This window comes from Coturnix japonica, chromosome 38 (genome assembly GCF_054131305.1).
Source record: "Coturnix japonica strain WE chromosome 38, WE-NBRP24, whole genome shotgun sequence".
In the NCBI taxonomy this organism is placed as follows: domain Eukaryota; kingdom Metazoa; phylum Chordata; class Aves; order Galliformes; family Phasianidae; genus Coturnix; species Coturnix japonica.
This window is the reverse complement of record NC_140700.1, coordinates 4918266-4934238: the sequence shown is the minus strand read 5'-3', so window position 1 is coordinate 4934238 and position 15973 is coordinate 4918266. Positions and strand designations below refer to the sequence as shown.

General features: G+C 44.9%; 1 protein-coding gene and 1 long non-coding RNA gene across 4 annotated transcripts; both read left to right on the top strand.

Annotated features, from left to right (window-relative positions):
- The first annotated feature begins 152 nt into the window (after positions 1–152).
- Positions 153–3145, top strand: FANCE (FA complementation group E). 3 transcript variants are annotated; one of them, XR_014938798.1, is made up of 11 exons: positions 153–407; positions 521–1136; positions 1353–1397; positions 1626–1685; positions 1738–1905; positions 1991–2114; positions 2297–2372; positions 2459–2525; positions 2596–2721; positions 2791–2879; positions 2953–3145. XR_014938798.1 is itself a non-coding variant. In XM_085527242.1 (11 exons), the coding sequence occupies exons 1-11, from the start codon at positions 193–195 to the stop codon at positions 3094–3096; spliced, it is 1686 nt and encodes a 561-aa protein (XP_085383368.1). In that variant the 5' UTR covers positions 153–192; the 3' UTR covers positions 3097–3145. The 3 variants fall into 3 exon arrangements, 2 of the variants coding, with proteins under 2 accessions (XP_085383368.1, XP_015740866.1); XM_085527242.1 differs by having other exon boundaries at positions 1762–1905; positions 2811–2879; XM_015885380.3 differs by having other exon boundaries at positions 1762–1905.
- A 238-nt stretch (positions 3146–3383) lies between these two features.
- Positions 3384–15447, top strand: LOC146754807 (uncharacterized). The gene is made up of 3 exons (XR_014938804.1): positions 3384–3681; positions 5544–5719; positions 14614–15447. It is a non-coding gene; the product is annotated as an uncharacterized LOC146754807 (long non-coding RNA).
- Positions 15448–15973: the final 526 nt, after the last annotated feature.

The following is a 15973-nucleotide window of genomic DNA, read 5'->3' as shown; positions in this document are numbered from 1 at the left end:
GCCTCGCGTCCTATTGGGGTCAGCGCGAGCGGTGCGCGTTCCCTTTAAGGGCTCCTTTGCACTCGGCACGTGGGTTCGTTTGCATACAGCGCGCGTTCGTTTGCATACAGCGCGCGCTTTTCCTATTTCCTTCGCGGGGCGGGCGCAGAATTGGCGCGCGTGGGCCCCCACGTGTCGGTGGATGGAGCAGACATGGAGCCGCCGTGGCTGCAGCTCCTGGCCGGGCCGTGCCGCCTGTTGCTCCACGCTCTGTGCTCCGGCCCCGCTGGGTCCCTGGCCGCTCTCCGTGCCCTGCAGCGGCTGCAGGCCCAGCACGGAGCGGGACACGCGTTCCCCTGGTCGAGCTTTGCGGACTCGCTGTGTGCGGAGGAGCCCACGTTGGACGGGCCGGATGGAGCCTTGGTTGTGTGAGTCGCTGCCGTCACCAAACACGGGATCGGGGGGAGGTTGGTTGCATCGGGTGCCCGATTCCTGTGCACTCAGTGCAGTGATGCAGCCTGTTTTTCTTCCCATCTTCCAGCAAACCGCGGCTGCTGCTGCTCCCCGTCCTGTGCCAGAGGAACCTCTTCTCGCTGCTGAACGCAGTCTTAGAGCTGGTACCTGCAAACTGCATCCAGCAGCTGCTGCGTGCTGCAGGGCAGGACCCCCAGCCCGACCCCTGGGTGCACGCACTGCGGGTGCTGCTGCTGCAGGGAATGGAGCGTTCCTTCCCACCCCCCCCTGCCCTGACAGCGTCCTGCCAGCAGCAGCTCAAACGTCTGTGCCAGAAAATCACCCAGAGCAAAGCAGAGGGGAGGAGCAAACTGAGGTGGTGCTTCAGCAAACGGGATGGGGATGATGGGGCTGGTTGTGTGCTACCAGGGGGGAAGCGCAAGAAGGTGCTGGAGGAAAGTCTGGAGTTGAATGAAGAGAGGGAGGGGAAGAGGCCGCTGCTGGAGGATGCGGTGATTGAGCTGCAGGGAGGTGAGGATGGCACGGCTGGGATGGGAGGAGAGGAGCATGGAGAGACATCGGGGGATGGATGTGCACAGAGCCCGGCTGGGGCTGCCTTGGAAAGCACCCAGCAGGAGGCAGACAAGGAGCCCAGGAGGAGTTTGGGGCCGGAGGTGGCAGCGGAGGTCCAGTCCTTTATCCAGGTACTGGGGAGGGCTTCAACTTTCTATGGGCCTCAATCCACCTCCATTCTATCTCCCTTTGCCAAGCCTTCCCCGCCTTGTGGCAAGGTGGGGTGCTGTTCTTGCAGCATCCCCATGTCTCATAGGGACACCTCTGCCTTCAGACTGCTGCTGTGTGTGGTGTGGGTGCCTTAGAGATTGAGTCTGACTTCTGTTCTTCCACTTCTCTTTCCCCAGATGCACGGACCAAGGCTGAAAATGCTGCTGCTGCAAGAAGCCAATGTAAGTGATTGCTTTTACCTCCATCCTTGGTGCAGATGGGCTGAATGGGGCTTCCAGGAGTGGGAGAGGAGATGGGTTTTGTAGGGTGAGTGTCAGGGGACAACAGCCCAGCTGTGTTACCTCCCCTACATCATGTGGGTCAGGCTGGGAGGCACTAGGGAAGAGAAAAGCAGCATTTTGTGGCTTGGTTTGTTTGGTGCTTTACTCAAGGATGGTGTTTCCCTGCAGCACACAGAGCTGAGCGTCCCACCTGAGCTGCACATCCTCAACAGCTGCTCTCCAAGCCAGGTGAGCAGGGATATATCCCTGCAGCTGGAGGTGCTGCTGCTGTCTCTGACAGCCCTGACCTTTCTGCTGTCCCCAGCTCCAGGGGCTGTGCTCCTTCCTCCAGCTCTCCACGTGTCCGGAGCAGCTCCTGGTGCAGTTCTGCAGCTGGTTGCTGGCTCTCACACCCGACCTCAGCTACTCCAGTGCAGCTGTCCTGGCTGAGCAGCTTTTCCTCACTCGAGTGAGTGTTTCAGGCAGAGTTTTCCCAGCCTGAGTGTGCCCCGTTTCCCGCTCTGCATCCCCACTGATGCCTTTTCTGCCCACAGGTCCTGTCCCTCTCACAGCCGCCCTCCCGACACCTCATGGCTGCCCTCACCTCCTTCTGCTCCAAGTACTCGGAGCCCTTCTGTCAGGTCCTGGTGGCTCCGGTCCTGCAGGAGCCAGGGCAAGGTGTGTGCTGGGCTGCCCTGATGGGAGGGGTGGGTGGTGTGGGGTGCTGTCTTTGAGGGCATTTATCACCCTTAAATGTGTGTTAGGATCCACAGTGCTGGTGTAATCTGAGCAAGTGAGCAGCAGTGGAAGCTGGGAAGCCCACACCTGTGGGTTTGGCAGCCTCATCTTTCCCCCTGCAGGCGCTGAGCAGACCAAGCTGCTGTGTGAGCTCATAGACGAGTGCCTGGAGCCCGACTGCGTCAGGATGGTGTTGGGGTGAGAGACGACAAGATGCAAAGCATGCAAAGCACGCGGCCATTGAGGCTGTGTGAGCAGCATGGACACCTCAATGTGTTTTGCAGCCAGGTGCTGGCCGTCCCTCTGACCGAGCAGCTGCTGCTGGTGGTGCTGGCTGTGCTGGGGAGGCAGGTGAGGCTGCATCGTGTGCAGCTCCATCAGTGCGATGCTGAAGGCTGCAGTGCTCCTGTCTCTCTTGCAGGAGCCGCTGCCCTCTGAGCTGTTTGACCTCCTGGTGCTCACCCTGTGCCGACAGGCCCCGGCCTTTGCCACCTCTCTGAGCTATGCCAAGCTGCTGACGGCCGTGCTGACCACGTACCACAGCCAGGTGAGTGCAGCCTCACACCCTTAATGGCTCCCTTCGTTCTGCAGTCCCACACCTACTCTCCTTTTGCAGCTCAGCCCGTCGCACCGCAGCCGTCTGGCAGCAGCTCTGGATGGCAGCAATGCAGCACTGAGGGGATCCCTGCAGGCCGTGCTGGGCAGGTGCGTCCTGATGCTGCGTGGGCTGCCCCTTCCCTGGGATGTCTCTCATTTCTTTCCTCCTTTCCTCCTCCAGATGAGCAGCTTGGAGGCTTCCAAGGCTGGAGGAGAGGCTGGCAGGCTGTGTGTCCTTGGACAGCACAACAGGGACCCAATGTGCGGCCATAGAAGCGAGTGTGGGCTGTGTGTGAGCTGTGCTGTGCAGTGCTGGATGCTCTGAGCTGCGCAGATAATGATTTCTTCAGATAAAAGTTAATTTTCCAGCTTCATCTGTCTGGTCTATGGGAGCACTTAAAGTCCTTTCAGCTCTGCAGGGTTATTAGGCTGATGGTTGGTGTTACTTTAGGGGTCAGGGTCCTATTAGGGTTGTGGTTATTGCTGTTAGGGCTCTGGACCCCACAGTTACCATCTGTTCTGTATTGCAAGTGATGCAATACAACCCAATGCAGAGGTGGCTCTCTGCTGCCACCTGCTGGACACTGTGCGGTACTGCAGGCACTGCAGAGTGCTCCATGCACCGCATTGGATTCCCATCCCAGGGCTGCTCTGTGCTCTGAGCTGCCATTGATGCTTCCCAGAGTGTCCCATAGAGGCCTCTCTGGACCCACACTGTTCTGGGACATGCTGCCATGCTTCTGCCTTTCTGTGCACACTCATCTTCCTGCCCGGAGGCTCAAGGACCATAGAAGTTGGCAGACTCGCGGCTGGAAGAAAGAAAGGCTTCTTCCGTGTTTCCCTGCTCATGCGTGTTACAGCCTGGAGGACCAAGAACCATAGAGATAGAGCGCTAAAATAGGTAGTTCAGGTAGGTCGTATAGTGTTTGGGGTTACTTAAAACCTGCTTGGTTGTAATGCTGTGCAACGTGATCCCACATGTTAGAGCTCATCCATCTAATGATCATATAACCCTTGTACAGATTGGCATTCCCCCCCCAACGCGTAATCCCATATAGGACACCAATATGATAGGTTATAATGCTGAATAGGACATATATGGGATGTAAATAGCATTAAGATGGTCCTCCTCCCTTAGTTCACCCCATCTCCTTCTGTAGGATCTCAGCTGGAGCTGACAGCAGCAATGTGCTCAGTGTGATGGCAATGAGAGAAGAGAACCATCCTTTGTGTCAGCTCCTTAATCCTGCTGCACAGAAAGTTTGTTAAAGATGGAAACAAAGCCTCCATTGAGGCTCATGGGGGGGAGAGGAGCCTCAGTTATGTCAGAAGGGGAAAAGGAATGGGGAAGATAACATGACATTTTGCAGGCATGCGAATCTCATTGAATAGCAGTGTAAGAGCAATTTGCTGGATGCTGCCTGTAGTAACTGCCCTGCAGCCCATGCACAATGTCTGTGCTAATATGAAGCAGCTTTTCTATCTGTAATTATGGAGTAAATACACAGTTGTGGCCCATCCAGATGCCAGCGGCTGCATCCAAGTGTCCATCATGCAGAAGCACCCTGAGGCACTGAAGTGTTTTAGTCCCTAAAGGTCAGTGCTGAGAGCTTCATTCTGCACTGAGGACGTTTTCCATGCAATGATCTGGAGAGGTTGGTGCAGAGTCATAGCAATCTGCCCCGCTCCTGGGTACGTGCATCTCACATCAGGAGACTCACAATAATACAGTTATAATGCAGATGCTGAAGGAACAGACTGAATGCATAGAGGAAAAATGGGTCACCTGCCTCCACTGAGCATCATGGCTCACTGTCAGCTGAAAACTGGGTTTGATGCATAGACAGTGAGTACAGCCAGATGCCATTTTTAAACGCTGGCTCACTGTATGCTGCTCATCAATAACAAGTCATTTGATTCTGGACTTCAGACTCAGTGGTTTTGGATATAAGCAAGGTGAGAACCCATCTACTTTGTACAAGCTCCCTTTTGCTAAGCATCCCTAAGGCTGTACAGCTTGAGAGCATGAATGAGAGAATCCAAAGCACCAGAGGGACATGTTCTGTGTTTCATCCTTAGTTTATGGAAGTAGGGAGCTGCTCTTCTCATTCTTTTTGTACATGGTATCACTGCTCTGATACGTGTAATCAATGCTATGAGTTTTTGGAATAGAGTTTGTTTGTAAGAGCAGCACAGCTGCTTTCTGCTCCATCCCGTTCCCTGTCAGTGGGCTCATTCCTTTCATGACGGAATGCACTTGTTGTTTGGAGCACCAGCAAGCAGGAAATTAGAGAAAGTGAACTGGACAAATTGCAGATGCTGTAATTATCCTTATCTTGGGGTTCATTGCAGGCCAGCTGTCCCACCACAGCATGGTGAGATGGTACATTGCATGGCCAAGCTGCAAGTGAGGGGCTGTAACAGGAGCACAGTTTGTTAAAGTAGGTGCAGGGATTTTGGGGGACTGCAATGGTTAGCAGTTGTTTGGCTATTTCAGATGTATATAGATTATGTACCTATTGTATTGATAGGAAGAGGAGGGAGAACTCACTCATTTCATACTGCTCCATGTTATCTGGAATAAAAACCCACCCAAACCTTTGATCATCCGATTGCCTACAGAATTGCCTAAGAAAGCAAAGAATCTTCTTATAAGGGGGCAGAAATTGGTGCTGAATTCTCATTTATTTCAGTTTCTGAGGAAAATAAATACTGTCTTTCCATGCATGAGGACTTTTGCTTAGTGCAAATTATTTGCTGCTGTCTAAACAGGTTGAGCTGTGTGTCCTAGAATACAAAACTCTGTTGTACAGTTTCATGGGCCTGATGGTTCCCTGCTGGAAATCAGGGGATGACTCAAAGCAAAGACAGAAGGCAGCCAAGTGTCAGACAGCAAAAGACAACACCGTTTTTCTTTCTTTGTGTCAACTGGGATTAACATTTAGAAGGTAAGGATCCAATCTGCACAAAGCATTGCAACTGTCCTGGTTCAGGCTGGGATAGAGTTAATTCTTCATAGTGGCTCGTATGATGTAATAGGGCCCTTAAAGATAATCCCTTTTCTCAGTATCTGTCTTATTTTTAAAGGCATCAATTAAGAGGAAAGGCGGGCAGCAATAAAAGTATGTCCACAATTAACGTAGGGAAATGGAAATGCTAAGCTCATGTGAAATGACTGTAGCGTGCTTTCTGCTGCTTTATGATGGAAAACAGATCTGTTCTATCTGCGCACAACAAGGAGGAAAGTATTATTTCAAGTCTCTAATAGCACATTAAGCAGGAGGAAATTTTAAGTGATTAGCCTAATGAGTCCAGTTTTTAACAAGGAGCAAGTAACTTCCTAATGTAGAAATGTAAGGCAGAAGGTTTGTAGCTTCTAAGGAGCATGGCTGCCCTTTAAGCTGCCATCTGAATCCATGGCCTCTCCTCTTGGAATAAGGAAGTTAAGGTCTGGCAGTGCTTCAGTTCAATGAAAAACAAAATCATTTGGATCTTGATCCCAAATTTATCCCGTAGTTATCTGAGAAATTCTTTCCTTATTAACAGAGAAAGAAGGAAGTAACTGTAGGAGCTGCTTTAAGGCGGCTGCCTAGAATGTTTGGTGGTAATGAGCTCTGCTCATAGGCTTTAAAACGTTTAATTAAATACAGATGAATGACATTTCCTACTTTCATAAAACTATAGATTGGCATTTGTGAGAGTTCATGAAGGCATCCAGTCCTTGTCCTGATTAGCCATGGTAGTTTTAAACAATAAAAGTAGTGCCGGGTGGGGGGAGGGGATCTAGAGTTGATTTATCAATTATGGTATTTTCTATTATACCAAAATGATGCAGGAAGGCTTTGAAATCCATCGTCCCAATGCCAGTTTCTGCAGTTATGAAAAAAACGCCTTTACTATAACAACAAAGTCTGTTTCATGCTCTCGTATCCCACTTGACCTTCTCTCTTCTCAGTTTAAGGGTTATGGCCTCAGGCCACAGCCATGTTAGTCACCCCCATGTTAACTCTGGCAACAAACCAAGTATTGAATTCCTGCAGAAATGACGAAAAAAAATCATTAAAAAAGAAAAAAACTAAAGATGACGTGTAATATACAGAACACAGTGGGGTGGCGAGTCCACATCATGGGAGATCTTTGGCGGGTGACTGAAATCTTATGCAAAAGTTCACATATTCATTCTTTATTATCTAGATAATCATTTGGGTGAACCCAAAGATGGGTTTGAGGACCCACTGCACTGCAGGCTTCCAACCTGCACAGTGCAGAAGGATTCTTTGCTGTCCCAATAGGAAACTGAAGATGACTTGGTGCTGTGCTGTAATAACGACACATCACTGCTTTGGAAAAGCAATAAAAAGAAGAAAGAGAAGAGAAAGCACTGAGGGTTCCAGCACCATGAAAAGATAAGAAACAGAACGTATTTTGAGTTATGCAATGCATTAATGCAGAAATCTCCAGAACAGGTGTGTTCATAACAGCATGGCACTGAGCATGGATGGATTCATTGCAGCTGAGGTACTCATAGGTTCTGGTTGGAATAGTTTGTGGGTACATCTTCTCATAGATGTTCCAGCTTAGATATTACTGCCTCAGGCCAGTACCATTGGTTCTTGTGGTTTGGCTGAGCTGGAGCAAAAGGAACAGAAAGACACAAAGGTTGTTTACAAAGAAAAATGTATAATGGGGGAAAGTAGAAACAGTTGGACAAATAAAGAGGTATGGAAGGGAGGGAAAGTCAGTGAGTCATAATTGAAGGTGGATGAACCTTCAAAGGAAGTGATGGAGGCATGTAGATGGCAGAACACTTGGATATTACATGGAAGGTATTTCAGTGCTGGCATTTGATGTGAAACAACGACCGGGCAGGTCTATTTTCTCCTAATTTACATGAAATTACTGACTCTCCTCTAATTTGTGTTAGGGCATTTCAAAGCTGTGCGCTCTGCATCATTTCCAAAGGCAATTTATGCCACTGGAAAGGTAATACACACAGCATATGAATGAGTGCAAGGGAACTCCATCAGAATTCCAGTCTCATGTGGTTTATTTTCTGACCACTTGCTGCACTCCTTTCAGATCTGGAAAATTGCAGACTGACATATCTCTGGATTTTTTATGTTGTGATTCTTTTCTCCTAAGATCTACGCCCCGCTGGTTCTGGGAAACTTGTGACCTCTGCATTTTTAATTAGAACTTGTAACATTTTCCATAGCAACATATTTTGATGTCGCAAATACAGAACCTGTCAAATCAAGCAATTTCCAAGTGCAAAGCTACGGCCTTCTGGTCAGTTGAAGTCCAAGCACATAAAAACACAGAGATGCAAGGAAGACTGAATGTTATTTGTTGGTTAACTCACAACTTTGATCTTCATAATTAATAAATCAGTGCGGATATAAAAGAATTACACCGTGTGCTGGAGTGGTTTAGATGAAGAACTCAGCACTAATTTCATGGCAGATGGGAGCAGATAGAATCCATCTGCCTGCCTGCTGTGCCAGTACTGAGATGGTACAAAGGAAAGGCACCATTTCTAGGAAATAGTGGAAAAAAATTCACCCAAGTGATGAACTGTGTGAGCAGGGAGTGAAGGGAAAAGAAATGCTCTGAGTCGAGGCCTGAGCTCAGATTTCATCAGACCTGTGATATTAGGAGGAATAACGCAGTTTGATACGGTGGGTTAAGAAAAGCAGTATAACTTGGCACCTCAATCTGTATATTAAAAATAATTGAGCATGCATAAGGCAAATGGGAATAAAATTATACACAGGTATCTGATACTGCCCCCCCTGCTGACTTTGGTGTAAAAGAAAACCACAGTTCAGCGTTGTATAAAACATATTCTGGTAGCCTGAAAGACTTTATAAGTAGATGACAAATGGATGACAGCACTTCCATAATGCAGATATTCTGCTTTAGAACGAAATGCTTCATTTGAAAATAAAATTGCCTATTGCAGCTATTGTGTGAGAGATACAGGAAGAGTCACTTAAGTGGAAAAAAACCACAACCTAATGTATTATTTTAAGGACAAATAGTAAAAATTGGTTGTTTTGGAGTTTAGAGAAATGGAGTTTCAGGGGTTTTGCCCTCCAATGCAGACTGTTCATATTAATGCTGTATCAAAGGAGCAGCATCTTGACTACAAGAGTCTTAGTGGAAGGAAACTGGCAATGCCTTGATAAAAATGTCTTTAATTTCTGTGTTTGCAGTTTTCCCAGCTTCACCCCTGGATCGTGGCCTCGAGGGCCCTAAAGATGTCACCATTTTAAACAGTCTTATAAATCTAGGAGGGGAAATGAGCTGTCTCTCATCTCAAACAGAGAGCTTTGGAGAATGTCTATGGGGCTTTACCAGCGGAGCTGCTGAAAACAAAGCTATGATTCAGGGGTCTCTGACCTTTCCCAGCCCTCCTCCACCAGTGGCAGCCTGCAGCTCTCTAAAAGTTTCTGCTCACCCAGGGAGCAAAATTAGAAATCTTCTCCAGGGACAGTTTTTCTTCCATTAAACCACTCATCAGTCCATTGAGGCATGGAAACCAAAAAGGGAAAAGTGAGTTAAAAGAATGTGTATTGCTTGGTAAGGATTTCCCACAGCAGAGTGTAAATGTCCAGACTACCTCATCAGCAGAGTCCCAGCCTTTATTGTGGGTCTGGGTGTTCAGTCTGCACTATAGTGGCATAGAAAATTGCCAAGTGCTGTGCAGGCAATGCATGCATCCATACAGCAGATGTGCAAGTGTGTTTGAACTGCTTAACATCAGCATTTATCAGATGTTGAAGACACTCTGGCCCCTACGACAAATAAAAGCATTCATTCAGATGCGCATGGCATTTCATGAATGGAATCATTATTATCTTCTCCAGAACTTTTTGGTTTAATATAATATATAGTATAATATAATATATAGTATAATATAATATATAGTATAATATAGTATAATGTAGTATAATATAGTATAATATAATATATATTGCTTCTTAGAAACAAATCCTCGTTAGTCTTGGTTTAAGATCCTGATGTAAATAAGCAATACAAACACAGGGCATTCCTCCTCCTCTTTACCCTTGAAGCTGGAAGGCAAAGTATTGGATTAATGAGAATTGGTTCAATTTCAGCTGTTTCCTTCAATGTAAAAGTTGCATATTCCATAACTGAATCTCCTTGTGTAATAAATTCCAGTTTACAGTGTGGCAAGTAAATGTAGCAAATATTGAACCTCCATGCAATACAAACTGCCTCAGCATTGGTGGTGAATCATCCCAAACATCTGCTTAGCTAAATATCTCATTTCCTATCATATTAGTCGTATTAGATCGTATTAGAACGCCACCTATTATTTGGACTGGGTGGGAGGTGATATTTTCAGCAGCATTCAATTTTTATAGGACCAAGATTCCTTAGTACTTTTTTGGCAGTTATGTACCCATGTCCTTTGGGAGTCTCAGTCTGAGAACTTTCTGCCGTGGTTTTGTTTGGTATTTGAATCAGCACTCAGTTTCTGTTTTATGTTGCTCAGTCATGCCTTATCCTCCCCGTCCCCTGCTTCGCCCCAGCTGAAATTTGGGTTTCTTTCACCCTGTTTGAAGAATTTCTTATCAGGAATTAAACTCTGAGCCTACAGATTAACCATCCTGGCATCATTAAAGCCTGAAATTTGAACACAATCAATAAAAGCCAAACAATGACACTATCTGAAAATAAATGTTACCGGGATGGATCAGCTTACACTGCTTTAAGAGCTATATGGGATTTGTATTAGCCTTGATATGGCTAATGCAATATGGATTTAAGGTCCACTTCAACCTAAACCATTCTATATCTAAAATACAGCAGTCTGTCAGAAGTTGTACCAGGTGATCCCTTACACCGCAGCTTAATTTAGCAGAAGGAAAGTGCTGCTTTATACTTTGTTTGGACAACCTGGGCTGGGAGGTTGGTGGCCCTGCCTTTAGTGGGGGGGTTGGAACTTGATGATCCTTGGGGTCCCTTCCAACCCAAGCCATGCTATGATTCTTTATTGACATTTCAATTTAATTACATTGCATCATCCAGAGGTGTACTCTCACCAAAGGAAACCACAGGATGCTGCACACCAGTTTGACTGTCCTTAACTTACTTAATTGTTCCATGTTTTACACTGCTTCCTGTTCTTTTAGGTATTTCAAAGGACAGCTGAGTGTTGTGAAATGTGATTGTAATTGTAAAAAAAAAAAAGAAGTAATCCTTCAAAATATTGTGTTAAACATTTATGCAACAGATGCATTTGCAGATGCTTTGCCTTAAGGTTAATGTGGATGCATTTAGCATCTGTTAGTGAGTCACCGTGGCAGAGATTAGAGCGTTATGTTTGTACTGAGATTATCTATTACAAACACATCTGGGCGACCATCCTGGGATTAATTTGTTGAAGTCTGACATTTGTGTACTACCACCTTATTCTGATCTGGCCCTCGCAGGGTCTGTTGTCAATTCCATAACTACCTCCCCCCATTCAGCTGAAGGAAGGGGAATAAGAAAATTGAAAGGTCATTCTTCTGAAGTCATCTTCGCCATGTGCTTAACATTTACATCATCAAATTAATGGAATAACTGCAACCACAAGCACAAAAGATAAAGGACAGAAGCTCTTTTTCCTTCGCAGTACAAATCCCTCTCACACTGGATCTTTTTCCCAGCTGTAGAGGATTTACTTCCCATTCTCTTCCAAACTCAGCCTCTAGCTAAAGCTTGCTAAGACAACTCCTTTTTGTTTCTCTTGGTGAAGCAGAAGCTCTTTCCACCATGAGAAATGTTCAGAGAGGGAAACAGTCCCAGAAGATTGAATGTTACCATTTCTTTTCTCGTTATGTCAGTTTACACCACTGTTGTTAGTCAATATGAGAAACACTAATAAGTTCAACATTAATAAGTTCAAATTCATGGAGGTTGCCTTGCAGTGATGTGGAAGCCTGCGTGCCATGGAGTCCAAAGGCAGTCATCAGTCATCAGCAAACCACAGCTGACTTTAAGAAGCTTCCTATAATACTAATTTACTTAGAGATGGCACCTAGAATGAATGTCTGAAAGCATCTGCTCTAGTGCACAGCCCAAGAAATACATACAAACAGCTGTAATTACTATTAAAAACACACGTTTGGGTTTGTAAGAGTCGGAAAGCCTTCAATTTAGCATCTCTATAAATGCTGGAAAGCTCTTAGAATAAATGGCCAGGAGGAAGATAAAAGTTTAAGTGAAGAATCTGTCACCACTTCCAGCATGAGAAAGGAAAGCGAGAGACAACTTGTCTGAGGCTGCTATCTCACAGCAGGAGGGCTATGAAAGAGTTTTCAGTGTCAGTCAAAACCATTCTCCACCGTGGATAAAATACAAGAGAAATGGACAAGGTCCAGTTTAGGGAAGTGATTATTACTATTAAAAGAGAGAGAGAACAAAAGCAGCTCATGAAGTCCACAACATGCCTAGGATTTGATGCACAGTGAATTAATTTCTTCTCATTCCATCCCCACGAGGACAGCAGCTCCAGGGTTGGGTGATCCTAAAGCTTTAAAGCCACTGAAATTCGGATCTTTAAAAAACACTGAAAGATGAACTTTGACTGTACAAACCTTTAAATAAAAATAGCATTTTTACTAATGCGCTCTTCCCAAGTGCCTGCTTCTTCCTAGTAGGTTTCCCATCCTAATACTGTATGTTTTTGCAGCTGGCAATTGACACTGCCAATGAGCCTTTATGTTCAATGTTATTTAATATATTCCCATCAGAAAGTTATTTTTGCTTTTCAGTTTCAGTATCTTCTTGAAGTGTCCTGCATAGAACGCTCATATTGTAATCTGCATTTTTTCCCATAGGATAAAAAAAATAAAGATTCAAACAACAATATTGAAAGAATTTAGACCCATTTGCTGAGAAAAAGGATTTTACAGGATGGAAAATAGCTTTATTTTATTGGGGAAAAAAGGAAGAAAGGCAAATTTTTTTATTCAAGCAGCTAAACAACACCACCGTAATGAAATACTTCCATTTAATTTTAGTGGTATGGAATGGAAGGATGAGGTGTTCAGCTATCATCAAACATGGTCCCTTTTTGTCTGGGCTGTATCTGCACCCAGACATGGAGCCATTGACCAGCACTCTCTGGATTCAGTCCTGCAGATTGAACCACCCACCCATCAAATCCATATCTTTCCAATTTGAAGAGAAGGATATTGCCATATATTCCACCATACTTTTAGCATGAAACTTTAATTGGCATTTTGTTCACATTTCTCACAATAAGATGGGTTCATTTCTGCATTTGAAGAGTAGATGTCATTTATGTCTGCTCAGAACCCATCTGCTATTACTGCATTGCAGTGAGATGTACATTAGTTTTCTGCAGTCAGATATTAAATGGGTGCACTCTGCCCCTTCCCTTGGACTGAGAAAATTTCTGTTCACACACGAGCAGTATAAATATACTGGGAACTCCTTAAAGATCTTCAACCCAACACTTTCTGTTGAATTAGAAAAACAATCTTATGTGGCTACAGAAATAATGTTTGCATTCTATCAGTGTTGTCTTCGCCAAAGGCTGGATTATCTGTTTCACATTCATTTAAACACAGGAAGGTTATAACAGGTCAGACAGCAATCTGGACATTATTGGCTGGGAAAACTGACCTCATAAATCTGATTTGATACATCTGTCCTTTCAGCTGTCTGCACGGATGCCTGTGCATTCAGTTGGCCATCTGCCTACTCAGTGGCAGATCAGCTCCTGTGGCTACTGCACGAAGGATTCTCCAAGTCCCTCTCTCTGCCACAGAAATAAATATGTCTGAAGGAAGTTCAGAATGGAATTCATATTTATGGTAGCTCGTAGGTGTTTATGAGGCACAATGTACTCCTATGATGAATGGTCAGGAAACCATTGAAACTACCCTGAGCAATGCTGATTATGTCATTATACTTTCCTTGCCATACTTTCTGAGTACACAAGAGTCTCTATTGAAGTACATCATGATATAATGTTGTGTCTCATATTGCAAATACTAATCAACTTCCACCTGATTGGTATCCATCACATCCTCAGCAATCCCATTTTCCTGCAGTGTTCTGACCATTCTATTATTTAGGACTATCTAGGGAAGCGTACAGCACTTGTATTCCACCAGTAAACCAATCTAAAATAATTTTCAGGAGGTGCAGATGGAATCTTGTGATTAATCAACATTTCTCTTCCAAATGTCTTAATTCATTACTGGATGCATATATAGCAGCAAATACACACCTGAGAATCCTGGCATCTGCACTGATTTAGGTTTGATCCAAGAACCAGCGTTCAGCTTCACAGCGGGAGTGAGAAGGATTAAAAAGCAGATCAGCCTCTGCACTGTGCATGGATTCGCCAGGCCAGCCGCTTACAAGCAAATAGGCTCATGCTATCGATCTCATTTCCTGCTGTGCGCTCAGAGCACGGAGCTGTTTGATCTGATTTGAAGATGACTCCATTCCCCAACAGCCCTTCTAGTAGTGCGGCATGAGATTAGAAAGATCATGGGAACAGCAGCTGATAGAATAATCCACTCATTGATTTCTTCTCCCTGTTTACTCCCAGTGTTTTAATTGAATTTTGTGGTTCAGGCCGTGCTTTCAGAGTCAACTGGAGTACAAAGTAAAGCAATGGGAAAAATCAAATACTTGAATTTTGTCCAGATGGTATTGGACAAAAATAGACTCCAAGATTCTCATTGCTAATTTGACTCTGGAATGAAGGTTGTGGGTTTTGTTGGGGTTTTTTGGGTTTTTCTTTGGTTGTTGTTGTTGTTCTGCTTTGTGTTTTTTTTCTTCTTTTCAGGCAGTTCCTCCCTGCAATAAGAGCGATGTGAAAGGGAGAACACTGACTGGGAAAGGGCAATTTTCTTGTTCCCAGCGAGCAGGTTAAAATTTTAAGGAAACTGGAGGTTTTGAAGGATTCACTCTTGACACAGAAGTGACAGAAGAAACACAGGAGAGGGACACGTTGCTGCCAGTCACAAAAGCTTTCAATGTCAATCAGAGCAGAGCTCAGTTTGCAGTCTCTCATCGGTGGAGTTGGCAATTACCAAGAATTTGTACAGTGAATTTGGGCCCTCAAAAACAAGATTAGAGCTGAAGAATAGGCAGGTACTCCGAATATTCCATAAGATAGCCTGGACCTCCAGCTCTGTTCCTTATGGTAAAAAATATTAAGTGTATGTAAGTTGGACATCAGCTCTTAATAAAGTAATGCTCCATTGATTTTCAAGCAGAATGACTTTACCCATCTGACTGCTTACAGAATCACAAATGCATCATAAAACCGTATTTGAATGTCCTGAGGAGAACAGTAAGAAGAGGAAAACCCAAAATACCAACCCTCCCTTCTTGCATAACGAAGAATAGTTTTCAGGCATTACGTGGTCCAGCATTTCAGACGGATCACAGCATTGCAAGGACAGCGGTGCCAAGGCACACAGAAGAATGGCAGGAACTCAACATGGATCCAAGCCTTTAGCACTCCACAACGTGGATATTCTTGCAGGAGCCACGCATGACACCACTTACAAGGCGACTACTCGTCCACCAGCAGCACTGAGTGGTGTTTCAGGATGCTAGAGAGAAGAAATGAGGCAGGACCTCCAGCAGTATTACCTGCACAGCTTTCTAAACAGTAAGTGAAGTGGGCAGCCTGTTGGGCTCAATGATCTTCAAAGGTCTTTCTTTCCTATTCTGTGCTGTGCTATTATTCTGTGTACTGCAGATATTTTTCAAGGACTTGTTAAGCAGTATATTAAATAAAGTAAAAAAAAAGAAAAGGCATGAAACATGCACGCAGAATTTAATGAAAACAGAAGGTGAAATGAATGTGATTTTAAAGGAATTTCAGTAAGTGACCTGGCTTGGCTCCTAGTACCACCTATCACAGGTATACTACAAGAGAGGGCTCAGGTGATATCCACTTTCTTGTTTGTTATTCATCCCTCTTCCAGGTGTAAAATACTGTGCAAATCTCACAATAGTAACTTATCCACATTGGCTGCATCTCCTCTTGTTCAATGGCACACAGAATATGAGTTGGTTTCTTTTGTTTTGGTCTTTGTTGAGCACTACAAGACTGTATTATATAAAGCTGCTGCTAGCAATACCAAAACATATTAAAAGTTTAACTAAGACAATGTGTTTCAGGAGAATTTGCT